At 55.4% G+C, this 27,304-nt stretch overlaps 1 protein-coding gene across 3 annotated transcripts in view; it reads left to right on the plus strand.

The window, feature by feature from the left end:
* SCUBE1 (signal peptide, CUB domain and EGF like domain containing 1) overlaps positions 1-27,304 on the plus strand; it is a 120,926-nt gene that overhangs the window by 35,408 nt on the left and 58,214 nt on the right. For all 3 annotated transcript variants that reach the window (XM_053585699.1, XM_053585700.1, XM_053585701.1), the window contains exon 4: positions 7,945-8,079. In XM_053585699.1, the coding sequence (XP_053441674.1) occupies positions 7,945-8,079 (135 nt within the window). The remainder of the gene's footprint in view (positions 1-7,944; positions 8,080-27,304) is intronic.

Below are 27,304 nucleotides of genomic sequence, written 5' to 3' on the forward strand. Positions count from 1 at the left end.
TGCTAAGTAAAAGAAGCCAGTCACAAAATGCCAAGTATGATATGATTCTGTTTACGCAACATATCCAGAGTAGGCAAACCCAGGAGGACATAAAGTAGACTGCGGTTGCCAGGGGCCGGCAGGGAGGGAAGGAGGAGTTAGTATTAGATGAGAGTGGGCCTGGGGCTTCTTTTCAAAGTGATGGAAATATTCTGGAATTTAGACAGTGGGATGGTTGCACAAGACAGTGAACATACTAAAAACCACTGAGGCATGTGCACATTAAGGTTATGCTGTGTGAATTCCATCTCGATTAAAAAGTATCGAGAAATAAAAGACGTGGCATGTGCAGAGCCTCTCCCTCGGAACAGACCATGTACACAGCTCTGTGTCCAGCTCTGGGCCAGCTTTGAGCACCTTTTAGCTGGGGTCCCCCAGAGAAGGACGGCCAGGTGGTGAGTGGACCGGAAGTGTGGTCGGGAGGGAGCAGAGTAAGGAGCTGCAGAGCTGCTGCACACAGAGGCCGGAGCCTGAGCCTTCCGTTCCAGCGTGATTTGTTGCTGCCGTTCAGTTGGGAAGGGACTTGCTGTCCCCAGATCATATTCACACTGGCGATTCCCTGCGGTGCTTGCGGCTGCGTGTCGCATGTGCTGGGCGCTGTGCCCACTGCTTTGCCTCCATCGTTTCTCTTAATTCCCCCAAACACCTCAGGTGCTGTCAGCTGTTTTACAGAACAGGAAACCAAGGTCCAAAATGGTTAAGTGACCTGCCCAAGGTCACAGAGCAGGTTGACCTCACTGAATCCTGTACCCCATCTGGTGGGACATGTGGGGCAAGAGCCAGGTCCCATAGGTAGTGTCACAGGGCAGCATGATGCAGACCATCCCAAGGACGAGTGGTCAGCAGTCTGCCTTTGGCACCAGACTGCCCTTCCTCAGCGATGTGCTGCTGTGGGGGAGGCAGAGTTCAGGAGGGGGTGCATGGCGAGCAGGCCCTGATGGCCAGTAGGCTCCAGCAGAGCTCGGCCTCTCCTGGACTGGCCCACTGGACCTTTGTGTGAGCAGGGGCCTGCTGCTCGGCCAAGCAGACCTCACCATCCATGTGCCTTGGACACAGGCCCTGCCCAGGGGGCTACAGCCATTGACCCTGTGTCTTCTGCACACAGCTGGCCTTCTGGGGAGTCAGGAGCCCCAGGCAAGGCTCCAGCTGATGCCCAGTCCAGGAAGCAGACAGGGCCCAGGAGACCCCAGTCTGCTTCCCGTCTGCCTATGCCAGCAGCTCTTGACAGCTCAGGAGTGTCTGGATCCAGCAGAACCCAGGCCCCAATGCTGTAGGACCCATGTGTGTTTTACCCAAAATCTAATCCATCTGGTTCTCATTTATTTACACTTAACTCATCAAATGCAATTTTGCAAGAGCCGCTAGATAGCCAAGAGGCTTTTCTGCCTAAGCCACCCTTCTGAAAGGAGCCAGGGGAGGGCTGGGGCCACGGCCCTCAGGGACCAGGTGGGAGCACTCAGTGTTGCTGGAGTTTGATCTGGTTCCTAAGATGGGCCAGGGGCCTCTGCCTCTGTCTGCAGACCCTTGCTGGGAGCTGGGGCGACAGAGCCAATGCAAGGCCTGATGCACAGTAGGCTCTTGACAGCCATGGAAACATGGGTGGCGTCCAGGCAGAGTCTGTTTCAAATTGTGAAACATTCATGGGAAACACAAAGCCATCGAAGCTGGATCCAGAAGTAATTTTTGTTCTTACAAATAACTGCAAACCCGGATTCTTGGTTCAAAGTAGGACAAACAACCAGCTATTAATGAAAACAAACATCAACACCTTGGGCCAAAAAGCAGACCTCACAGGCCAACCAGGCCTTTCGGAAGCTGAGCGACCTACAGCCTGGGGCATCAGCTCTGGAAACCCTTCTTGCTGGAAAACAACCATGTGAGTCACAGTGTATGAGCCCCATCCCAGTCATGACCCCTTAGCAGCTGCAGGGAGACATGGCCTGTGCCCACAAGGAGGGACACCCTGAATGGAAGTGGGCAAGAGTTACAGCTGAGGGCCACCACCCCAACCTGGCAGTCAGAGTTGTGCTCATGCAGCGCACCACGGGGGTCCCAGAGACCCCACTGGGACTTGAACTTTCGTGCCAAGATGCAATGTCCTGCTCCAACTAGAGTTGTCACAGTGGCTGCTGCCATGGAGAAGGGATCGGGAGGGAGGGAGGAGGCCTAGAGACCCAGGCACCTCCCAGGGTTATGCCACAGTGTAGGGAGTAGAAGCCCCCACCTTGGTCAGAGGGCGGCACTTCAAGGACAGGAGGGCTCTCAGGTCTGGATGGCTGGGTAGGGTGAGGCCCCTTTCACCCTCCAAGTACTCAGCCTTCTTTGTCTCCCTCCCTTCTTCCCACCTCTGCCCTCCCCAGCTCTGCTGGCTGAACATTTGTTCTCATTAGAGAACTCTCTGCCCAGCGGGAGCAGCCTTCGGGGAGTCCACGCATCTCTGATCCCACATAGATCACAGATGCGTGGACTCTATGATCCATGGGAATCATCTATTTCTTTGGGTGTCACCCAACCCCGTCAGCTGCCTCCTGAGGCAGGGACTAGCCAAGGTCCCTTCCCAGCACCCTTGTCTGCCCCGCCCCTGGTCCAGATGAGTTAGGGGCCCCAGCATTCACACAATCACAGATGCATTAAAGGAGGGAGCACGTTCACCCCGAGGATGACCATGCTGGTCAAGGCAGCAGTGAAAGACCTCACAGAGCTGGACCTGGACGGTCCACTCTCCGCTCGGCATCCTTCCAGTCTCTTGCCAGTGGAGAGGATCCCCTAGACCAGGCATCCTCAAACGTTTTAAACAGGGGGCCAATTCACTGTCCCTCAGACCATTGCAGGGCCGGACTATAGTTTAAAATAAAAAAACTATGAACAAATTCCTATGCACACTGCACATATCTTATTTTGAAGTAAAACAAAACAAAACAAAACCAAATACAATCACACCGCCTCATGTGGCCCGCGGGCCGCAGTTTGAGGACCCCTGTCCTAGACTCTGGTACCTAGAGTCTGCCCCAGAACCCATGACACCTCTTTTCTAGACCCCTGTGCTAGTCAGCAAGCTCCCTGCCTTCTGGGGACACGGAACTGTGATCATAAATAAAGATGAAGGGCCGTGAGCTGTCAGCAGGATTCAGAAACTCCCCCCACCCCTCCTGGGGTCCTCTTAGTGATCCTGGATTGGAAACAGGCCGCTTCAGGGCCCTCAGCACACAGGCTCAGCCCCTGTTTATCAGGCGGCATAGATGTCTTCTGTAAGGGCTGTCTCCTCTGCCAGCTGGACTAGTGTGGGGGCTTGCCTGGAAGCTGAGTTTTGGAGAGCCCTATGGGGTCTCCCTGGGACAGGGTACAGGCCACAGGGCAGCAAGAGCCTAACTCTACACTCCCTTCTACTCTCAGGCCCAGCTGTCCTACTCATCTTAGCCCAGCACTCAGGACCCAGCCAGCCACTCCTCCCTAGTCCATTCCAGAACACCTGTCTTGTTGGACTGGGCACAGGCCCTTACCCAGCTGGGCTCTGCCCTGCATTTGTTCTCAGAACACCTGCTCCTCCAGGCTCCTCCAGGCTCCTCCAGCCTCAGGTTGTAAGTCTCCCTGCTCTCCTCAGCCCCATGCCCACACCACCTCTTCCAGGAAGCCTCCTATCTTGTGCCCTGCTCCAATACACAACAGCTTAATGAGGGCAGGGACTTAACCAGCGTGCTCCCTGGTGTCGCTGGCAGCTTACTGCAAGCGTAGCACATATTAGGTGCTTTGTGTCTATGGAGTGAAGAACAAAGATATTTCCGGTGAATTTAAAAGGGCCAGAAGAACTTGAGTCTGGATGGTGGGAGTGGGGCAGGCTATTCAGAAGAAGGTGTGCACGCACACCAGAGAGTAGCCAGAGAGGTGGGCAGGCTGCCTGGGGGACCCCACAGTGCTATGCCCTACTGGCCTGGCCTCCAGGGGGTAGGAGCTCCCTAGCACTGTGTGTACCACCTAGTTTGGCCCTTGAGCACCCTCTCACAGCCCAGCCCTCTGCTAGAAGTAGGTATATAAAGGAGTCTTAGGGCTGTCCTCACTCCAGAGCAGGGACAGGAAACCCAGCCCTCTGGTCCACGCAGAGCAGGGTCTGGAAGCCAGAGTGGACTGAATTCCGCTGGGCACGGGGAAGATTACACAGAGGAGGGAGCTTGGCACTGGGTTTTGGAGAGGTTGGAGAGGGTTATAAGGAGGAATGCCTGGGTAGCTCCACCCTACCACCATGATTGGGCCTGCGGTGTCCTCATTCAGACTAACTGAGTCACATGAGGGTAGAGTGAGAATTGGGACTTCCTGGGCTTCAAACCCCCTCTGCTTTTTTTTTATAGCTTTGGGCGCATCTCTTCCTCTCTCTGGGCCTTAGTGTTCTCATCTGAGACCCAGGTGTGATAATAACATGGCGAGTGTGGAGCCACTTGAGCACCTGTGCCCCACCCAGCCAGCCTGGGCACTCATTGCTGTGTGCAGGCCCAGGGCTGGCCATGTGGCACACGTCAGCGTACAGAGCAGCCAGTTCCACGGGCCAGAAATAGGTCTGCGCGTGCCACGGGCACTCCAAGAGGGTTCCCTGAAGCTCTGGGAGCACTTCCTGTGGACAAGGTCTAGGCACAACCAGTAGGCTACAGGGCAGAATGGGGCAGAACTCAGGGCGTCTCACTCCCTTCCTGCCATGAGGGCACATCTCCCAACGGAGTATGCCAAGTACTGGGGGACCATGGGCAGAGTGTGCTAGACTTGACCCACAACTTGGAGAGGGCCGAGGGGCTATTTTCTATAGCCAGGCCTGGGCAGGGCCTCCAAATGAATCCATTCTGTCCTGGGCTCATGGGCAGCTGCCTCATTGGCCTAATTGCCCCAGGTGGACACTCGTCACACCTTACCATGGGTCCTGTTTGGAGGGCTGGAGACACAGAGGTACAAAGGAATATGAGTGGAGCCCCAAGTCCCTAGTCTGGCCCTTAGAGATGTGGGTAGCAGCCTCAGGCTGCTCAGAGGGGTTTGTTCCCCCCACTCTGCTTGGGGGTGGGGTGGTGGGGGAGAAAAGGGGAGGCCTGAGTTGGGGCTACAGTGGAAAAATGGTGTAGAGGGGCAGCCCCCTCTTCCAGCGTACTTAATCTTGGGCTTTGTCATTGGGGAGTGGGGAAAAGAAATGTTTACATGGCCTGGCATTTGTTTCCAATTATTCATAAGCGTTGGTGAGTCATTGTTCCCCACTAGTGTAAATAGCCCTGTCCCAAGGCCCAGCCACCCTGCCAGGCCATCAAGGGTTTGTAGATGCTTTATGTCAACTGCCCTCTGGTTCGTAGCTTTCAAAGAAGTGAGGAGCTGGGCCAGGCCAGCTAGCTGCAGATGGGTGGCACCAGGGAGCTTATTTGTGGCAGGGTCGAGGTAGCATTTCTTTACCATGAATTCAGCATTTGAGGATCTGTATGTGTTTTGTTTGCTAGGGTTGCGAAGCCAGGGTGCAGAGCAAAGAGGTTGAGAACCACAGGAGGAAGGGCAGTGGTTCTGGTTTGAGAGGGACTAGACTGAGTCTGGGGACAGCTGCCTGTGGCACACACTTGATGATGAGGTCGAGTGGGTGTAGGTAGGGCAGGCACAGTGGCTCACACCTGTAATCCCAGTACTCTGGGAGGCCAAGACAGGTAGATTGCTTGAGCTCAGGAGTTCAAGACCAGCCCACAAGAGCAAGACCCCATCCCATCTCTACTAAAAACAGAAAAATTAACCTGGTATAGTGGCAGTTGCCTGTAGTCCCAGCTACTTGGGAGGCTGAGGCAGGAGGATTGCTTAAGCCCAAGAGTTTGAGGTTGTTGTGAGCTATGACATCACTGCACTCTACCTAGGGTGACAGAGTGAGACTGTCTAAAAAAAAAAAAGTGGACATAGGTGCCTCTGCAGGATCTTCTGGGGCCAGAGGTGGGACTAACTCCAGGAATGCTGGGTCATTCTTGGTGCTGGCTATGAGGCAGGTTGCACGGGGGGCTCACCTGCACGTGCTCAAGTTGACAGCCAGACTCCCCCTCCTGTTGGGAGTGGCCAGTTCTGCACAACATTAGGCTGAACACTCAGGCACACCCAGCTCAGCACGGGGCCCACAGCACCCGCTGTGTGACTGCTCCGGTTCCTTCAGCTCTCTGCCTCATGTCCCCACCTATAAAGTGGAGTCGGTAGCCCGATGGACCGCACAGGCTGCTGGGAGGATGCAGGGAGCCTGGCACCTAATAAACACCCACGTGCTGTCGATGTGTGTTTTCAGGAGGATGAATAGGACACGGCGCTTTTGTGGTCCAATGCAGCCTGGGAACGAATCCTCCCAAGCAGATACTAGCCACGCCTCAGGGCTCCCCCCAGCAGAGGTGACATTGGCCCTGGGCCTTTAGGGAGCTATGACCAAGACTTTGCTGAGTGGAGAAGCGTACTCAGAATAACCCCTGTCTGTACATCCAGGCATCCCCTCAGCAGACTAGGGGAGAGGTTGATCACATGGCTCCTCTCAGCAAGAGCCACCTTTACCATTTTAGTTGTAACTGCTGGTGGCCTCCCTTCTCCGCCTGCTGCACAGAGACATTTGAGGTTGCAAGAGAATAAAGACCTCACAGTTGGCCTCAAAGGCAGCCACGCAGTCTCCTGGGTGGTAAAGTGGTCTGCTGTCCGTGAGCCTAAATAGGACCCCGCTGAGATGGTTCCCTAGCTGAGTCTCCTGGTTCACTATAGGTCACTCTGCCTGACTTTACCTTTCCACATCTTTCTGGTCCAAATAGTAAATGATGTCGGTACTAAAAAGAACTGTATAAAAAAAAAAAGCTCAGTGCCAAAGAGTGTGTGTGCACGTGCATGTGTGTGTGTGTGTGTGTGTGTGTTCAAGGCCGGGGATTGCCCAGGAACAGCCAGTAGCTCATACTGCCTTTGTGGTTTTATGGATTTGCCTATTAAAACAACAATATGGTCATGGAGCGTTGAAGTTCAAGAAGCCCTTCTTCCATGAAACAAACTGGCAGAGTAGGGTTGTGACTCTAACTGAAACATGCTGTCTGATCTTGCTGTCTGCTCAAGACCAGAGCTCCATAAAGACTCTTCAGCCAATAGCACCTTTGGTGCCAGTGGCCTCTGGTCAAAACCCAGTGTCATCCCAGAGGTCTATCTCCGCTGCAGAGTGGGAAAGACCTCCAGGCAGCCTTCCATGCCTCTCTCGGCAGCCAGAGGGCAGGATCTTTTAAAAAACCTCCCATCCCCAGGCTTGTGGATCAGTTTGGAGGACACAAAACCTTGGATGTTGCCTTATCCTGCAGCCTCTGGCACCCAGGTCTTATGCTGCTGGCTGAGATGGCTGAAGGAGGAGGTGGTGGGGCTGGCTGGTGAGGCTTCTGGGGGGAGAGTAGCTGGTGCAATGGGGGGAGGTGGTATGGGCTGCTCTGTCTTCCTGGAGAGGGAAAGTCTGGGACCATCAGTGAGAGCCCAGGTTTGAGAGTCAGACCACCAGCTTTAACTCCTGTCACGTACTATATGTGGGACCTCCAACAATCAACTTTACCTCTCTACCTCCGTTTCCTCATCTATAAAATGGGCTGATACCGGGATCTGACTTACAAGTTTGCTGAGGGATCCAAGGAGTTAATGCAGGTGAGATGCTTAGAGCAGTGCTAGGCACTCCAGAAACAGGATCTCCTGGCATTGCAGCCATGGTGACTGGCCACTTCTGGCAGTCCCCTTGGGGAGGAGCACTGTGTCCAGCATGGTGGAGCACTAGTGTAGGGTGCCCCTGCAGACCAGGGCACGGTGTCCCTCTGGGGCCCCTTCAGGGCCTTCTGGGGAGAATCATTGCCCCCAGTCCCCCGTAGCCCGTCCCTCCTCACTTCTAACTTCTCTCTTCACCTCCTCCTCTCACAGATGTGGACGAGTGTCAGGACAACAATGGTGGCTGCCAGCAGATCTGTGTCAATGCCATGGGCAGCTACGAGTGTCAGTGCCACAGTGGCTTTTTCCTCAGTGACAACCAGCACACCTGCATCCACCGCTCCAATGGTGAGTGTGGGCTGTCCAGGCTGTCCCCTACAAAGAAATGGGCACCCCCGGCAACCCCATGTCTGCGTCTTGATGCCAAGGCCCCTCAGGGTCAGGGCAGGGGGTCCTGGCAGTGGCCTAAATACCTATGTCGTGCTCGTGGGGCTGGATCTGCACGCGAGTCCCTCCAGCCCCTTGCCTCTGCCCGCTGCACCGAGTTGGTGTTCTCATGTTTGTGTGGAGACAAGGTGGGGCCACAAGTGGCAGGTGTGACCAGAAAAGCTGTTTCCCTTTCTGGGTTATGGGCTGACTGTGGCCAGGAAGAGTGGGTTCTCATTTCCTATGGTCCACTTCTCTGGGCCATCTCAAGGTCTACCCAGGCTGCATGCCAGTGTCCCCATTTCTGTGACTCTGGCAGCACCAACAGCTGTTTTGTGTTAACTGGGTCCCTAACCAGCAGAGGGTCCTTGTGGTCAGGAGCCTGCTATCCTCTGGAGGCCAGGTAGGATGGCACACCAGCCTAGATAGGTACAGAAAGCCCCAGGAAGACACTCCACCTGCTAGAGTACAGGCCAGACAGGGGACAGACCCAGGCTGGGATGGAGACTGGCCTCCACCATGCCCAGCAGTGAGTGTACTTGGTGTCGGGGCATTAGTGGTCAAATTCTGGAGTTTGGGACCAGGACATCAGAGCTATGAAGTGGGGGAAGAGCTGGCCAGAAGCCAGGACACATGTGCTTGGAGGAGAGGGGCTTCCAAGCAAAGCAAACAGCGTTTGCAAAGGCACAAAGGCATCTCTTACTTGAGATAATGGCAGGATGCAGACTCCCAGGGCAGGACACAGACTCCCAGGGCAGGGCTGTGTTCTGCCACAGAGCAGCCATGTGGGCAGAGGCTAGAGCCCAGCTAGGAGTTCTGAGCGGTCCATGGGTGAATGAAAGGAAGGAGGCCAGGTTGGCCCCCTGCCCTGCCCAAAGCCCCTCCCACCACTGGCCTTTGCCAGAAGGAGGTGCTGGAGGCTCGAGGGCATGGAGAGGCCTCCTGTAAGCAGGGGGCACCAGCAGAGGCCTGTGGAGGGGCTCGCCTGGGAGGTGGGGGGGGGAAGAAAGGGCCCGGGATGGGCTCCTGGTAAGCTGGATTAGGGGGTGAATCCAGTTCCTCTCCCTGGCCGGGAGCCCTTCCTCGGGCAGCTCCACTAGCTGCTCTGATCCCAGCGTCCTCATCTGAGAAATGGGGAATGTGTTATTGACCCAGCAAGGTGTTCAGAGGATGGGCAAGACCCTGGGTATGAAGTGCCCTGGGTCCAGGGAGGCTGTGTGGTGACACTCTGGGGACCCTGACATGATTTTTAGTAGAAGACCATTCCTGAGAAAGTAACGACAAAAACATTTTAAAAGTACAAAGCTCAGAGTGATAATGTGGAAATACATTCATGGGCTCCTTAGAGACTTAGCGTTTGTTTGGGGATTTCCTTAAAGACCAGGTGGGCCTGCAAATCCCCAGCATTGCCAGGTTCCCAAGGCCGTGACCGCAGCTCTGAGGCTCCCGGACACTCACGCAGGACCATCCAGACTCCACCCGGTCGCTCTGGGGCAGTCCGGAGCTCACTGTGCTCCTCATGAGACCTCTGAGCTGTGGCACTGTGGGAAGAGCTGCCCAAGGTGGAGGCTCATCGTGTAAATGAGACTCTGAGCCCATCAGGGCTGTGGAAGAAGCAGATTTATGGGGAGGGAGAGTGCAGGTGGGAGGAGGAGTCCTGGCAGGAGATGGGATTTCAAGGGCTGACTGCTCTCAGCTGGCTGGAAAGTCCCAAGGCCAGGGTGGCCTGAGCCTCCGTCTTGCCAGGTTGTATGTGTTCTGGTCCTCTGAAGAGCGGCTTCCCTGCAAGCAGGGTTCCAAGTGAAGTCATGAGGCTGCTGGTTAAGAGGAGCGTATGCAGGAAGGGAGGCCAGAGTCATGTGGGATGGCAGCCGTGGCCTGTTTATCGCGAGGTCCTAGTTTGGCCGGTACACATTTGCTGTACTAAGGAGCGTGTGAACTTGGCTTCTACCAGAGGAATAGGGCAGGGTCAGTGGTGATGTGGGGTGCAATGGCAGGAGCTGCTGCAGGGCCTGAAGCTGCTCTGGGCTGAGCACTGCCTGGGGACCAACTCCCTCCGTTAGGGACGGACTGCTAGTGGGGGAGGCCAGAGCCTAGGATGTGGCAGAGCTGGGCACACTCACTGCAGGGCTCACGTCTCAGATGGCAGTGAAGCTCGTAAAGAAAGAAAGACGGTGGAGTAGTAGACAGCATCTAGAGCTGGAGGCCGCTCTGAGGAAACCGCATCTGAGCTGAAATGGAATGATGAGAAAGAGCCGAGGGGGAGTGTACCAGGCAGGGCCTGTGCAAAGGCCCTGAGGTGGGAACGGGCCAGGCACCTGTGCAAAGCAGGACAGAGGAGCACAGTGAACGACAGACAGAGGAGTGCAGGACATGGAGTTGGGCTGCAGCAGGAGTTTAGATTTCAAGTAGAGGACAACCATGGAAAGCTGGTTGAACAGAAGTGGGAAGATGGTGTCCAAGGGGAGCGTGAGGGATTTCTAGGGAAGCATGGGTACCTCAGGGGCTGGGAGCAAATGAATTGTGCCACACCTGGATTTGTATGGAACCTTGAGCACATACGGTTCACCCCACTCAAAGGTCCACGTGGCCAGATCCTGATTTTTTTTTTTTTAAGTAACCTGGAAAGCCAGATTTAACCAGAGTATACACATTTGGAGGCCTTAGCCTCAGCACGTTGGTTAAAAATGTCCCTTTTCTCCTTAGTGTTTTTGTATAGACTCTCCTAATATTTAAATCTGGGCAATGAAACCTATCTAAAAAGCAACCGGTAACTCCTGCGTACCTCCCGGAGCACAGGCAGCAGCATCCCAGGGCTTCCGGGCTATGTGTCAGGGAGAAGAGGGCAGAGCTGGTGATAGGAGGTTGTCTGCCTCTGGGGGCTTCAGTCTGTTGTGAGCCCACCATTAGTGTCAACTATAATAACAATTGTTGGAGCTCAAAATCATAGCATGTTGGGGATGCTGAGACTGAGCTTGTTTTGCATGTGACTTCCGATTCCCAAGGCTCCTGGGAGAGCCGATGGTCCAGAGCCTCATGTAACCTGACTCTTGCGAAGGCCTGTCCAAGTCTTTGGAGCCTGCCCTTGAACAGGAGCAAAGCACACAGACTGGTTTTGATTAGATAGAACCGGATGCGTGAGCTGGGTCTGAGTCAGCCCAGGTCCTGGCCATGGGGCTTAGCCTTCTGAGTGGCCCCACTTCCCAGGCGCCAGCCCTGGGTTTGGGCGTATTAAGTTCTCTGCCCCAGCTCTCTGCATGGCCTTGTGGCCCCTGCACAGTGGGCTGTGTGTGAGAGTCCCTCTGGCGAGTGAGAGGCCTCTCAGGGAAATGCTTGGAAGTGGTCAAGTGGGGCACCTGTCCTGGGGTGGCGACTGATTTCTTCAGGTCTTCAGAACTCAGGTCTGATTTGGGGACAGGCACAGACTACTCCTTTGTCAATGCACTGGGTGGTGGGTACCCAGAGCTATTGGGATCAGCTGGTCTCCCTCCTTTCCGTGTTCCCCGTGCTGGTTCTGGCACGATGACAGCCCATACTCTCCTCCCGCTCAGCCCAGGGACCCATCCAGCCCGAGGCCCAGCCTCCACTGCCCTGTCAGCCATGAGCTTGGGCTGCCCAGGAGCCAGTATCTCCGTGCTTTCTCTCCCTGCCACACTGTTCTTCTCTTTTTCAACTTATGTCATGTTTATGATCCACGAAGGTATTGCCTCTTGGAGGAACTTTCTCCTTTTCTTTCAACGAAGAATCCTTTCTGTCAGACTGATCAGAGCCAGTTTGGGAGTAGAAAGGGCTCTAAAAGGCCTGCCATGTGACCACAGGTCACTGTTTCATTTATTCCCTCATTCATTCATTTATTCACTCGTGTACCAGGTGTTCAGCTAGTCCCTAGGCTCCCAGGCTTGGTCCCCTGTCAAGCTTTCAGTCCAAAAAGAGGATCAAATGGTAAACAAGCATCCTAAGAGTTACAGTACAACACTGAGCTGAGAAAATGCTCTTGGCAACCTGGGTGCGGTGGCTCCTCTGTAGTCCCAGTGATTTGAGAGGGTGAGGCAGGAGGGTCACTTGAGCCTAGGCGTTTGAGGCCAGCCTGGACAACATAGTGAGACCCCCATCTCTAAAAAAGTCAAAAAAAAAATGACCCAGTTATGGTGGTGCACACCTGTAGTCCCAGCTACTCAGGAGGCTGAGGCAGGAGGATCACTTGAGCCCCAGCGTTTGAGGCTGCAGTGAGCTATGATCATACCTCTGTGTTCCAGCCAGGGTTAGAACAAGACCCTTTTTCTCAGGGGCTTCTATAGCTTTGATTTCATCATGATCAGCAGAGATGTTCACAATCATATCTCCTCTTACCAGCACTGATCTGGTGACAGCCTGTGGGTCTGCACAGAGGACTGTCCTGTCTGAAGCCTTACCAGATTCTCACTACCATCCTGCCTCAGCCACAGTGACAGACACGCAAATGAGAGGAAATGTCACATTGTTCCCAAAGTGTCTGATCCCATTTTGAGAAGATCGCATTTGCCTCTGCTGGACACGGGGAGGATGCAAGGGGTAGGACAGGCCGCACAGGCAGCTGTCGGGATCTGAACTCACCTGGGGCAGCCTGGGTAGAGAGCAGGATGGCTGGGAGGACGGTGACAGGCAGGGCAGGCCCACCCCCAGCTGAGCCCTCCGTCTGACTCAGATTTACACTTCAGAGAGGCCTGTTACTCAAGTCACATAGGTATGGAATATTTTAGTGGCAGGTGTCTGTAGACAAGGTGGGGCCTTGTTCTGTTTATGACAAGGATCTCTGGGGTCTGGTGACCTGGGGCTCTTGGAGGATCTACTTTCCTATCTATTTCAAGTGTCCAGCAAAGGACAGGTGTCCACCCTCCCTCTTCTCCCTCTCCTAATGGCTGGCCCAGGATGGCTGAGAGGGAAGTGGCAGGGTCCTGAGTCTGTTGCAGGCACTCAACTGGTGGGAATGAGGAAAAGCTCAGGAACTGGGGCTTCATCCGGAGTCAGGAGCTTGGGAGCACCTGGAGCGTCAGCTCTCCCTGTAGGTACACTAGGGCGGTAGAGAAGGCAGGACCCTTCCTGTCCTCTGACTGCTCCCCCCAGGCCCCTTCATCCACCTCCGTGGGTAGGACTTTGTGCCAGGGCAGATCCTTTCTGAGCCCACAGGCTGCAGGAGAGACAGACCCGAAGCAGGTCCTGACCAGTCAGCACGTGGAGGGCTCAGCAGATACGTCCCCGGGGACACGGGAGCTAGAGAGAGAGCTCACTCTGTCAGTCCACACAGAAGATCGCAGGCTGTCCTAGCCTATTTCTGCTGCTGTAACAAAATAGCTGAGGCAGGATAATGTGTCAAGAGTAGAAATGTACCTCTCACCGTTCTGGAGGCTGGAAGTGTAAGATCAAGGCGCTGGGAGAGCCAATGTCTAGTGAGGGCTATTCTCTGCTTCTTGTGTGGTGCCTCATGCTGTGTCCTCACACAGCAGAGGACAGAAGGGCAAAAGGCCCTGCCTTGTCTCTCTGGCCATGTTACAAGCCATGAATCCATCCATGAGAGCAGAGCCTTCTAATACTGTGGCACCAGGGATAAACCTTCAACATGAATTTTGGAGGGGGCAGACACATTCAAATCACAGCATATGCTTCCTGCATGGTGGGCTTTAAAATCAAGTGCTTCGGCCCAGCACGGTGGCTCACACCTGTAATCCCAGCACTCTGAGAGGCTGATACAGGCAGATTGCTTGACTTTGGTGTTCTAGACCAGCCTGAGCAAGAGCGAGACTCCATCTCTACTAAAAATGAAAAACTAGCCAGGTGTTGTGATGAGCACCTATAGTCCCAGCTACTCGGGAGGCTCAGGCAGGGGATCGCTTGAGCCTGAGTTTGAGCCCGTAGCTCGGAGCTATGACACCACAGCACTGTAACCAGAGCAACAGAGTAAGACTCTGTCTCATAAATAAATAAATAATAAAATAAAAAGAAGTATTTCTTCCCACCAGCACTCAGGCTTCTAAGTGAGTGGGGGTGACGTCTAGTACCTCATACCCGCTCCGGTGGGCTGTGCTCAGAAGTATTCCAGGAGACCAAGCACACCCTGCCCCTGGGTCCTGAGCCCACCGCTGCAAGCCCGCAGTGGGAGGAGCTCCTTGACACAGGCCGCTCAGGAGTTTTGGGTGCAGAATCAGGACAGAGAGCGGGGAGATCTCACTGTAGGGGCAGCCTCTGGGGAAGCCTGTGTCTGAAATTCCTAGGCCCTCCCACCACCCTCCTCCAGGCTGTCCTTGGTCCTCCTCCCAACTGGTCTTCAGCTCTGTCTCCTGCTCTCGCTTGCCCATGGCCGACTGGCCGTCACCCTTCCCCCAGTCCTGTTTCAGACCATAGGTGTGCTTGGCAGCCCCACCCCCTCCTGTGGGTTTGCCTGACGCCCACAGCCAGCATAAGGTGCTCTGGAGGAGTCCACTGTCCCCATCACCAGAGCCAAAATAGCTTCCCTGTGCCACTCTGTAGGCAGCACTTCAGAATTAGGGCCCGGATGTCTGATGCCAAAGCTGATTCTCTCTCCCCTGCTCCCAGCCTCAAATGGACGGAGACCCACAGCCCTCCCGAGACACCCCAACTGCAGATGGGCTTAGGATCCTATCCACATTCCTGGTTCTTGGGCTCCTGTTGGCTTCTTGGATGGACCAGGCCTTGACTTGAGAGGCCCTAACGTGCCCTGGCAGCTGTGGGTGTTGGGGTAGCATGGCTAGAAAGTTCCTGTTGAAAATGAGGGGACATGGTGTGAGCAGGCCGTCAGCCTCGGCAGTGGCCCCCCAGCGCTGCCCGGGGTGGACCAGCAGGCCCAAGGGCTGAGCAAGACATGTGTTATTGCAGGTTCTCCTGCTCAGACCCGGCGGGCGGTGGAATAAACAGCTCTCCTGCTTAGTGGGGAGATTTATGGTGCTACTGGAGAGGGCCTGTCCTGGCACTGTGCGGTCCGGAATGGCCCTCAAGGCGGGGACAATAAATCCAGCCCATTATTTTTTATGAGCCTCCCACCCCATAAACAACTCCTTCGACTGGTGAGCCCAGCTTCACGCCCCTCTCCTGGCCTGGCTCTGGGCCAGCTCTGGGGGTACCCACCCCCATACTGATTTCACGACATCAGGGGTGGAAATTTTCTCCAAGCTGCAGAACCTTCAAGTCTCCCGGAGAGGACAGGACACGGCAAGGGTGATCTGTAGCTGAGAGGGCACCAGGCCAAGAGCTAACTGCTCACCCCTGACTCCCCTCACTGAGGAAGAAAGGCCTGGGCACAGGCCCTGGTTTCTTATCTGTAAAGTATGGCAAACATTAGAGTCTTTCATTGTAGAATTGTTTATGAGGATTAAAATTAGGTCATATGTACAAGATATATCCTCGAGTGTAGAGCCTGGCCTTGGGGTCGGTAGAACTGTGCCTGATTGTCACACGCATCATAGCTGAGCCTTACAATAGGCCAAACATTGTGTTCAGAATGACACAAGTCAGGGGATCCTGAGAACAATGTGTCATGTACCTGCTATTATCCCCATTTTGCAGGTAAGAAAATGGAGCTGAAAAGCAAAGAGATTTGTCCACAATGAGTAAGCAGTGGAGGCAGGATTTGAACTCAGATCAAAGACACTGAATAAAGAAACAGATGGGCAGGAGCAGAAGGTGCCACACAGCCCAGAGCCCCGAGACACAGAGAGCCCCCCTCCTTGCCATCCTCCCTTCTGCCTGGGCCGGGCTGCCGTCCTTTGCCTGAGTTAGTGCAGCAGCTAACTCCTGATGGGTCTTTGTGCCCCACGTGGGGCAGTGGCCACATCCCTCTCCACTCAGGGCTCCCCAGGGTCTCTGGCTGTCTGCAGCCTCTCCCTGCCTTGTGTGCCATGAAGCAGCCACAGCAGACTTCTGGTCCCAGCCTTGGCTCACAGGGCTCCCTCTGTCTGAAACGCCCTCTTACCCGACCATCACTCACTCAGAAGCATTCTACACAGCCGCGCCTGCTCCCTGTGTCCTCCCGACAGACCCCATCTGGCCCCTGCCCTTCAGACCTTTCCCTGGCTCATTCACACCCTACGTTGGCCTCCTCATGCTGGCTCCCGTGTCTCCAAGCCCAGGCCTTTCTACCTCAAATGAGCCTTTTCCCTGGGACACAAGGACCCTCTGGACCCTCAGTGTCCAGCATGTGGCCTGGTGGGGAGCAGGTAGTCAGGGGATGCTGAGGACATGTCATCGAGCCAAGATGTACCAGAACTGAAAGGACCCGTCTTTGGTGGGAAGCTGGCCCCACACGCCTGTCCTAGGGTAAGGTAGCTGAGGCCCTAGAAAGGACTTGTGGTCTGTTGGAGGTCCCTTCACATGGTAGTGACAGAGGCCTCTAGGCTCCAAGCCAAACAGCACCCCAGCCCTGCAGCCACAGCCTCGCGTACAGACTGGGGGCTGTGAGCAGGGCCCATCATGTGAAAAGTTGTGCAGATCCAGAGTGTGAGCAAATGCCCGGTTGGCAGTATGGAACACAGTAATCCTGGGTCATTCAAGGTCTGATCCCTTCACAGCCTCTGTGGGCCTCATTTGGGAAACTGAGTTGTGACTGTGGCCACGAAGCCTCAGGCCGACCTCCTGGCAGGACGTCTGCCCAGACACCCACTAGCCGCAGCATTCCCAGGGCCTCCTCACCTGAATGAGGCCGGCAGGCAGGCTCACGTCCCTCATTCTGGTCGCCCCTTGATTGTCCCGTGGGACTCTTTCTGTATTCACATCCCACGTGTCATCTTCCTTGCCTCCTGACCCTGTCTCCTCCTGGGCCTCAGCCCTCTCCTGGCTGTCCCCAGGTCTGCTCTAGTCTCCTCCCTAACAAGCAGTGGCCACTTCCCCAGCTCCAGCCCTGACCCCAGAGCTGACTGTCCCTGGACAGGGTCTGCAGCTGCAGCATTCCCAGCTGCTCAGAACCAAATGCATTGTCTTCCCACGCCCCTGGCGTGCCCCATGTCAGGGAGAGGCACGGCGCCTTCCCTGCTCTTATCCTCCACACCCAGCCAGATCCTGTTCTGCCCTCCACACCCTGTGCACCTCTCAACTCACCGCCTTATCAGCCTCCTCCTTCCCTCAGACACTGTGATCGCATCTGCCTCTTCCCCTTCCCGGCTCCACACTGTGGCCAGGGTGCTCTCTCTCCAAAGCACACATGAGTCCTGTGCCCCCAGGCCAGGCCCCTGTGCCCCCAGGCTGCCTTCCAAGGCCTCTCACAGTCCAACTACATCCTGCTCTGCCCACGAGCTCCTCTCCACTGCCTGCTGTGCCCCGAGCCCTTGGACCCCTTCAGTCCTCTGAAGGACCAGGGAAGTATTGGCTGCCACCCCACTGTGAGTGTGGTGGAGGGCAAGTGCTCGCCGCTGCTGAGCTGTGGCAGGACGTCCCCTGTGGTACAGAGGTACACAGTGGCAGAGGGTGGCAGGCTGTGGCACTGGGAAGCTGGCCACGCTCTTAGAGAACCTCCTGCTGGTACACCCCCAGTGTTCTTGTTGGCTTCTCTTCGTGGGTTCCCAGGGGCTGCTGTGCAAATGCTGTGCCCCCCACCCCTGTGCCTGGACTCCCTCTGTCTGGTCACCTGTTGGGAAGGAGAACAGACTTGTTTCCTGTTCACAGCAGGCCCTGGCCTGTGTGAGCTGTCTGGAGCTTGTCTAGGGCTGAGGGTGGCACTGGACATCAATTCCTCCCACCAATATCTTCCTTTGGGGTCCCTAAGGAAGGAGGGGTAGGGTTGGCAGATAAAATGCAGGGTGCCCATTTGAATTGGGATTTCAAATAAAGAGCTTTTTTAGTATAAGTATGACTCATGCAACTTTTGGACATACTAATACTCAAAGTATTTGTTGTGTATCTGAAATTCAGATTTAATTAAGCATCCTGTGTTTTTATTTGCTAAATCCAGCAACCCTAAGGAGGGAAGAAGGACGGATGCCTCTAGCCTCCCGGGCAGTAGGGAGCATAGACGCAGGAGGCTGGTAGGGCTCTACGCCTCAGAGAGGCGTCGACTTGAATGGGGTGACACCTGGTGATCAGACCTGGAAACTTCAAGAAGCGAGGAAGAGGGAGGGAGGGACGGCCCTGGGAGGGTGTCGTGGGGGAGACAGGCCTGCCTTTCCTGAGCAACCCGGTCTGGGGGGCATCAGGGATCTGAGCTGGAGCCCATTCCCCCCAGCCCTCGTACTGTCCTTCAGTGCCCTTGCAGTCAGATGAGGAAGCTGAGTGTTCCAAGACCACACCCCTTAGGAAGGGCAGGAATGGGGGCGTGACCCAGAGCTGTTGAAATCAACCTGCCCCGCCTCCCTATACCCACGCAGCACTTTGTGGCCCTGCAGATGATTCTTGGTCCTCCCAACCGTCAGAGACGAGGTCACCTCCTGTTTCATGGGGGCAGCTTGCCAGGGGTTCCCAGCACCAGCGTGGGTCTGGGGCTGAAGGGAGGTTGGTGTCCATCCTGCATTCAGGGGAGGCACTGCCCAGCATCCCCTGTGCTCCCATCCAGCCTGCCAGGAGCCGACCACGCCTTGGTGCTTTGTGGTCTGTGTATGTGGTGCCCGCCTGTGGTGAGCAGCCTACAAGGGGCCCAGTCTCACACTCGAAGATGCCTGTGGCACGGGCACCTGCTGTTTCTGCTCACAGCCTCGCACAGGGCTGCACGCCCAGAGAGGCTAGTCCTCCTGGGGCCCTGGCAGCAGCCTCCAAGCCCCAGAGGGGGGCGCGGGTGGTGTGAGACCAGAGGGCCAGTACTCGGGTGTGTGGGGTAGGCAGGGAGAAGGGCAGGCAGAGAGGCTCCAGGGGACAAGCCCTTTCTTCTACATCCACTAGGACACTGGTTCTCTATCTTCCTAATGTCGCGGCCCTTTGATACAGTTCCTGTGGGTCACGACCCACAGGTTGAGAACCGCTCCACTAAGCAGAGGGGAGTGGGAGGGAGGAGCAGAGCCCCCTTGAGGGGCCATGCCTGCCATGTGGGCACCAAGACTGGTGGGGAGCAAGGTGAGCATTTGAGGCTGGGACCCCTTTGGGACCACTGTTGGGATGGCTGCTGGAATGTCAGATCTGGGCTTCATCATACAAGTTGGGGGACTTGGGTAAGTCTCTTTTCCTCTCTGAGCCTCGGATCCTGGCTGGCATGTGGTTGTGAAGAAGTTTAATTAGGAAAGTTTGCCGAGGGCCTGGCACAGAGGGGCTCTGGGTGGGTAGAAGCCTCTTCAGTAGCTCCCATTTTACAGGTGGGGCTGCCTGGGGTGGCTACGCTCAGGGTCAGCTGGAGCTCTGGTCTGGGGCAGCCACTGGTGCCCAGCCAGGCTTGGATTTACCCCAGAGGGTATAATTTGGGGTGGACAGAGTGAGAGGCAAAGTGCTGCTTCTCTGCTAAAGCCCTCAGATAATGAGAGGCTCTCAGAGCCCCACTGCAGGGGCAGATGCCATTAGCATATAATTAGGGGATGGGGGAGCCAGGCCGGCCAGGCCTGGGCCTATAGACACACACATGCCATTGTCTGAGCGTCAGCCCCTGTTTCCATGCAGAGTCCAAATCTCAGAGCAGCCAAGCCCAGGGCCCTCACCAGGGCTCACCAGATGTTTCTATGCATTCACTGGGGGTTAAGTACTGCGTGGAACCTGGGGCCAAAGAGGTCACCCAGGTGTGGGTCCTGCCCCCTTAAGACATCCCCATCTGGGGGTGGGGGGAGATGGTACATAACCAGTCACAGTTAATGCTCCAGTGCTGAGCAAATGGCATCTCTGGCTGTCATCAGCTCACAACAGGCTTCTGGTGGCCTGTGTTGCAGCCAAAGTTGCACCATTCTGTCTGCTTCCTGGTCTGTCCCCAGAAGCAGCCCCTCCCGCAAGTCACCCTCCCCAGTGTGCTCACTCTTCTCATCCATTAGGTGGACGTAAAGCAGGCTGAGGGTCCTCATCCGAAATGCTTGGGACCAGAAGCATTTACGAGTTTAGATTTTTTCAGGTATTGGAATATTTGCATTTACATAAGGAGATGTCTTAAAGCTGGGACCCAAGTCTGAACACAAAATTCATTTGTCTCTTTCATTTGTTTTAGACATATAGCCTGAAAGTATCTTATACCGTGTTTTAATTTGTGCATAAAATGAGGTTTGTGTTAAGTACTCATTGTAGAATTTTCTACTTGTGGGGTCATGGTCAAAACGTTTTGAATTTTGGAGCATTTCAGATTCCAAGTTTTTGGTTGCAGTCAGCTCGACCTATACCGATATTCCTGCCTCCTAGGGTTGCAGCGAGGACGAGTGAGCATTTGCAGTGCATGGACAGAATTGGGCACACGGGCAGTTCCAGGTGACACTGCTGTCATCATAGTCTTTCCCACCCGTTCAGTCCCTGCCGTTGTTCTCATACCTTCCCCCCTGCCAGACCTTTCTGGTACTTTCTCTAATCCCCTTCTGGGTAGGAGCCTGTGTTTTGGGGGGTTTTTTCCTGACTCCGGCCAGCTTGCGGGTGCTGTTGGGGAAGGAACTTTCTATTGATGAGGAAGGAAGGAAAACCCTTTCCTCCCACGTCGAGGGGGGAAGGGCGGAACACAGTAATTGTTCTTTTCTCCCGGCTCCACCATTCCTAGCTTGCCACCCTTCCCACATGTTTAAGGGACATGGATGTGGAAAATGATGTTATTGATGACGTTGCCATAGCAATGACCCTCAGGACACCTTCTGGCTTTGTTACCCTGGGCTGGAGGCTGCGAGAAAGGCCCTGGTCCTGAGTACAGACACACTGGGCTTGCCGCCACTCCCTGCCTTGGACGTATCCATGAACTTGCTTTATACAGGACGGTGCACACTGCCCGGGGCCCAGCAGGTCCTACTGTTGTTTCTCTCTGCTAAGGCGGGTGGAGCATCCAAGCATGGAGAGGGCCTTTGGGGAAAATGGCCCTAGTGGGGAAGAGGCTTGCCAGAAAGTCCCGCGAGGTCAAGAACCTGGGGCAGGGCCCATTAGGAGGGAGTGCAGGCACTTGGGAGAGGAGGGCCCTTCCCCTACTCTGTCCCAGCCTCTACTTGCCTATCTGTGACAGGAGCACGGTGACTCCTGCATCTCAGGCATGTTGTGAGAGCCGCATCCATAGGTCACATTTTCCAGAAGACTGAGGGGAAGTGGCTCCTAAATGTGTCCACCCCAGCCTTCCTCCCTGTCCCCACAGCCACTGCCCTCCCTCTTGGCTCCTTTGTCCCTTTCAGGGTGATAGCAGTGGCCTCAGGACACTTTCCACGTGGCATCCAGAGATCTTTCTGATACATAAGTGTGTCGCTCCCCTATTGACACCCTCCTGGGACAACTCCTGCCCAGGACAAAGTCTCGCAACAGCCTCATCTGCACCCTTAGCCAGCACCTCCCTCCCCCGGACCAGGGGCTGCACGTCCCCTGTGCGTCTGAGAGGCAGGCCCTGCCACTGTCCAGCCCTGCCTGGGCACTGAGGTTCAGAGGTGTGGGGAATTGCCCAAGGTCACACAGCAAGTGGCAGAGTCCAAACGTGAACCTAGCAATGTGGTAGCAGAGCGTCCCTCCTCGCTGCTCCCCAGCCCTCCCCAGCCCACCCAAGGAGACACTTGGTCAGAGTTTGCAGGGCGTAATTGGATTTGGACGGGTCAGATTGAATTAGACTCGACCTGGCGGGCAGCCGGGCCTGATGGGCACTGGACCCTGAGGACCAGGATTTCTTGGAATGGCTGAAATTCTATCTCACCTCCCTCAGGGAGGGGAGACCACATGCCTCCTGCTGAATCTCACCACGGTGCCCCTGCGTCTAGGCTAAGGAAGACGTGTGGCTCCCAGAAGCAAACTTGGAACAAAGTGGGAGCCATAGGACAGAGTCTGAGCCCTGGCCCCTCAGTCCCGCAGGCTCACGGAAGTCTTCTCTGGGTCTGGGCCAGGCCTGGACTCTGGGTGAGGGCTGGCTGAGCATACCTTGCCCTGCTCTACAGGAGCACAAGGGTCACAGCAGGTGAGCACTCTGCCAGCTGAAGCCAGCCACAGTGGGCCCAGCTGGCTCAGAGGAGTCGACATGGGGCTAGGACTGCTTTGGAGGCTTTGGCCCAGGGAGTAGAGTTGCAGACCCACAAAGTCCCTTCTGGTCTAGCGCCCAGGACTTTCTGTGGTGGCAGTGGGCAGTGCTCGGTCCTGAGCTCCTCACATGCCCCTTGGCCCACCCGCAAACCTTCACGTGGCCCCCATGGCCTGCAGGCGCCATCGGCTAATACCACCTGCAGAAGGGGACTTGTCCGTATCCCTTCCCATTAGCCTGTGGCCTCAGGATGGGCCTCCTGGAAGAGGACGGGGAGGGGGTGCCATTCACTCACCCCCAGGGCTTCAGGCACAGAGGAAGCTACACGGGCTCCAGGGTGGACTGGTGTCCTGTCTGCTCCAGCCTGCCATCCCCCCCACCCCCCGTCCCTGTACCACTCATGGCTTCATCTATCAGGCGAGGCTCTGGAGCATGCCATCTCTAGACACTGCTAGTCCTGGGGTCTCTTCCAGTCCAAGATGCCATGTTGAGTGAGGGGGAGGGACTGTCTACACTGACTGCAGGACTCGTCAGAGCCTGAGAGCCGAAGCACTGTCTCGTGGAACACACAGCAAGGAATGCTGCTACGGCTTTTCAGAATTCTTGTCTTGCCCCCTGAAATAACAGCTAATGAATGGCGCGGTCTGTTCTGAGCTGGGAGAGCCTCCTTCCTCGCTCTCTCCTTTCTACCCTTCCCACTTTCTTTCTCCCCTGGTTCTTCGCTTTCTTTCAGCCGCTGGCTGCTGATCCCCAGGCCTGTGCCAGGCCCTGTGCTGGGTGCTTGTGGTGCAGAAAGGAAAGCTCAGCCCTCCCCCTCGAGTTACGGGTGGCTGGATGGAGAGAGCAGCTTAAGCAACTGCTCTGATTGAACGCGGGCAGAATGGGGCAGGAGCAAAGCAGGCTGCAGTAGAAACGGCCGCTCTGCTGAGAACCGCCCTGTGCCACACCGACTACGTCGTCTTGTCTGAGCTTCACACGGTCCTCCGAGGCAGGAAACACCCATTTCATAGCTGAGGAAACAGAGACCCAGAGAGGGCAGCAGTGTGGCCAGAGGCTCAGGGATAGTGTGGGGTGAGTCCCTGCCCCCTGCCCATCTTGTGAGTAGGACAGTCTTCCTCTGGGTGCCTTTTTTCTTTTTTTAAACAGAGTCTCACTTGTTGCCCTCAGTAGAGTGCTCTGGCGTCACAGCTCACAGCAACCTCAAACTCTTGGGTTCAAGTGATTCTCTTGTCTCAGTCTCCCGAGTAGCTGCCCAACTATTTTTTTTCTTTTTTAGAGATGTCTCACTCTTGCTCAGGCTGGTCTCGAAACTGTGAGCTCAAGCAGTCCACCCTCCTCAGCCCCCCAGAGTGTTAGGATTACAGGCGTGAGCCACCGCGCCCAGCCTCTCCTGGTGTCTTGATGGTGGTAAGCACATGGCTAGGCCGCCTCCGGGCCTAGAGCTGGCCTCTCCTGCTGGTGGCTTTTCAGGCACACACTAAGCATCGGCTGAGCATCCTACTTGTGCAGCCATGGCCCTAGGTGCTGCGCCCAGCAGTGAATGAGATACATCCCCTGCCTGGGTCCCCATCCAGTGGGAGAGACCAGGAGCAGGGGTGGACACAGAGCCCCCATCGGCATTTTTTACCTGGGGAGAAAGGCACAGCGCCCAGAGAACCAAGCATGGTGGCCTGGGCCGCGAAAGCAGGTCCTGAGCAGCTCTAGGAACAGGAAGGCACCAGTCAGGCAAAAGAGGGACCTGTTTCTAAGGCCAAGCCTACAGGAAGGGAGGGCTGTGGGTGAGGCTCACCCTGGCCTGCCTCTGGCCTGAGGGGGAGGACTCAGTGGCTGCCAAGGGCCCAGCGGGGCTCAGAGGACAGCCGGTGAGGGAGTCACAGACCCAAGCAGTCATAAAACATAGTAAAACAGCTGCGGGGGAAAGCTCCTGTGTTTGAAACAGCTGGGGGGTGGCAGATGTGGTCAGAGACGTCCTGGGTACACGGCCTGGGCTCCATCCTTGCTTGGGGTCTTCCAGTGACAGCCGTGGAAGGTCAGAAGTAGAGCCAGGAGTGGTGCTTTGCCAGGGACCGCAGCATCTGAACCGGCCCTGAATTTTAATAGGCTATTACATTGGGGACAATTAGCAGTGCCAGGCACCATGTATTAGGCTAATTCCGTGCCAGTTCCTGATTCTGCTCACCCAGGAAATGTGATTTTTAAATAAGTTAATGAACAAACAAATTCCTGTCCTTTAATTTCTAGTATGGTAAATGTTGATAGCTGTCACACACAAACACATACACCAAAGCTCTCGGGGCTCCTCTATAATTATCACAAATGTAAAGAGGTCCTAAAGCCATTCCCACTAACAATCACCACCCTGTCCCTTGTCCCCCCACCCTGGGGGGACAGTGGGGCCTCGTGCTGAGGCTGGGGGCCAGAGACAGGGTGTGGGGCCCAGCACACAGTGTTGAGAGGGGACTGACACAGCTCCTTGGCTCTGTCTCTGGGTCCTGGGGTGGAGTGGAGGCCCCTCCTCTTCCCCCACAGTGGTGAGAAGGACCAGTGTAGAGACCTTTGAGACAGGCAGACTGCTGATGGGACCGGGGCTCACCCTTCCCAGCTCTGCAACTCTATTGCTACAGTCAGAAGTGATGCCTGATGACTCCCCAAATTATCCTTTGCCACCAAAACAGCGACAACATCTCGGCTCATTATTAAAGTCAAGACTCTCAAAAAGAAAGATCACTAGTTAGCAAGTCCACAGTGGAGGAGAAAACTGGGCGATCTCTGCAGCTTCACCTCTGTAGTCCAGGGCTGCATCTGGACAGAGCCCTGGCCAGTGATGATTAGCAGGGCTTCTCGTAAATTGTGCTGCTTTGGCTGGAAATGGACTTCAGTCTCCCTTTTTTCATCACTCATAAACAAGGGCCCTTGGATTCTTCCCAGTTTACAAAGAAGCACAGATTATATTGCCACATTGATCTCCTGGGACAGCTAAGGAGCAGCCCTGGGAAAGTGACATGGGCAGCTGGTGCTGGGGAGACTTGGGAAGTATAACCATGAATCAAGAACCTTCAAGGAACTGGTGGAGTTTGAGGCGAGCTTAGGTATTAGTTTAGGGAAGACAGGAGAGGGTATCCTGGGTGGATGGAGGAGCCATGGGGGAAGGAACACCCCTGGGGGACACTCAGCCAGCAGTGTGGGATCGCAGGCCCACAGAGCATGTGTGAGAGGGTAGGAACACAGGGCTGGGAAGAGGCTGGACAGCATAGAGGGCAGGAGACCCTGGGCTTTGAGCCCCCACGGACCATGGCCATTAATGAAGGTCAGAGAGACTTCTTGATGCCCACCACCTGCAGTCTCCCAGAAGACCTGATAAGAGACTGAATGTGTCTCAGTGGGCTGAGAAAGTCCCTTTACTGAAAGCCACCCAGGAGTTACATCCTGCAGATCCGCAGGGGAAGGCCTCGGCCTTCAGAACTCAGTCCCCTGCCAGAGGTCTGGCCTGTTCATGCCTTGCACTTGCCTGCATGGCCAAACCCATTTGCATCCCTCCTCCAGGAGCCGGAGGTTGCCATGCCTGCTCTACACAGGAGGCTCAGAGAAGGGAAGCATTTGCCTGCAAGGCACACAGCTAGTGCAGAGGCCAGACTCACGCCCACACCTGCCAGACTTCACAGCGACCTTTCTAAGAAAGCCATGTTGCTCAGCTGGTGACAGCCAGCTATGCACATTTCTTCCCAGCTCTGCCTTCGGTGACATCTCCCTGGTAGCTTGAAATGAGCCATAGTCGGAGTATTTATACCACAGACCTTGGCAGCCACCATTCAGCCCTCACCCTGCCAGTGGTTAAACAGCAAGCAGTACGCGCCACCCATGACGCCCATGCGGAGATGCTCTTGGCAGTGAGGCAGTGAGGGAGGGTTGATCTCTCCATGCGGACCTGTGAGGAGCAGCAGCAGGAAAGTGTTTTACTAATCCTGTCCTTGGTTAGCTGGTTTTACTCTGCATTAGTCCAACAATTTGATTTGAGGAGGTGAGAAAGTCCAGGTGAAAGAATGGTTACAGTAGCAAGATCAGGGGTTAAGGGTGCTGGGAGGAATGCAGGCTTCACTCACTGTTTTATCTGATGTTATTATAACTACCAGGGTGTTTGTGTTTTCTTTTTTTTTTTTTTTTGAGACAGAGTCTCACTTGGTTGCCCTCGGTAGAGTGCAGTAGCATCACAGCTCACAGCAACCTCAAACTTCCGGGCTCAAGTGATCCTCTTGCCTCAGCCTCCCGAGTAGCTGGGACTATAGGTGCCCACCACAACGCCCAGCTATTTTTAGAGACGAGGTCCTGCTCTGACTCAGACTGGTCCCAATCCTGTGAGCTCAGGCAGTCCACCCACCTCAGCCTCCCAGAGCTGGGATTACAGGTGGGAGCTACTGTGCCCAGCTGGGATTTGTATTTTCAATCTACCTAAGTGCTGTGCACCCATGTTTTAATTGGACAAGGCTGAAATTGAGCTAGGCCTCACAAGAGGCCAGGTGTCCCTTGCAGAAGGAGGCCGCCCTGTGTGCGTCAGCTGTCTGCGGCGTTCGCGTCCCCTCTGAGGCCAGCTTGGCCCCCACGTTAGCTTCTCAAGGTGGCGGTGGGAGTCGGGTCCCAGTGCCGGTGTGTCAGCAGACAGCAGTTCTTCCCTTTCTTCTGCCTTTGGCCTCTTTATGGACTTGTGACCTACAACCTCTCACTTGATCCCTGACCTCATAAATTCTGGAAACTCCTCACAAACCACCAGGAAGATAAACATCAGCTGGGGTCACTGGAAGGGGGTCTGAGCTGCCCCAGGCAGCAGGGAGGGGAGATCAGGTCTGTGGGGGTTGGAGGGTGGTATCCTACAATCGTGGGCGGGGGGACCCACAAACGACTCTGACCCAACAGTATTTCAACAGACCACATCTGTAGCCCGGCCTAGAGCAGGGACTTTGCCTCCATGGGTCCCAAGGTGCCATTTACGGTGTAACTCACAGAACAAGGCCTAACTCTAGACCCAGATCCCCAGGCCTTGGTTTCTCCATACAGGATCTCCATGTGAGTGGCCGACACACACGAGTGTAT

Source organism: Nycticebus coucang, chromosome 3, assembly GCF_027406575.1.
Source record: "Nycticebus coucang isolate mNycCou1 chromosome 3, mNycCou1.pri, whole genome shotgun sequence".
Taxonomy (NCBI): Eukaryota; Metazoa; Chordata; class Mammalia; order Primates; family Lorisidae; genus Nycticebus; species Nycticebus coucang.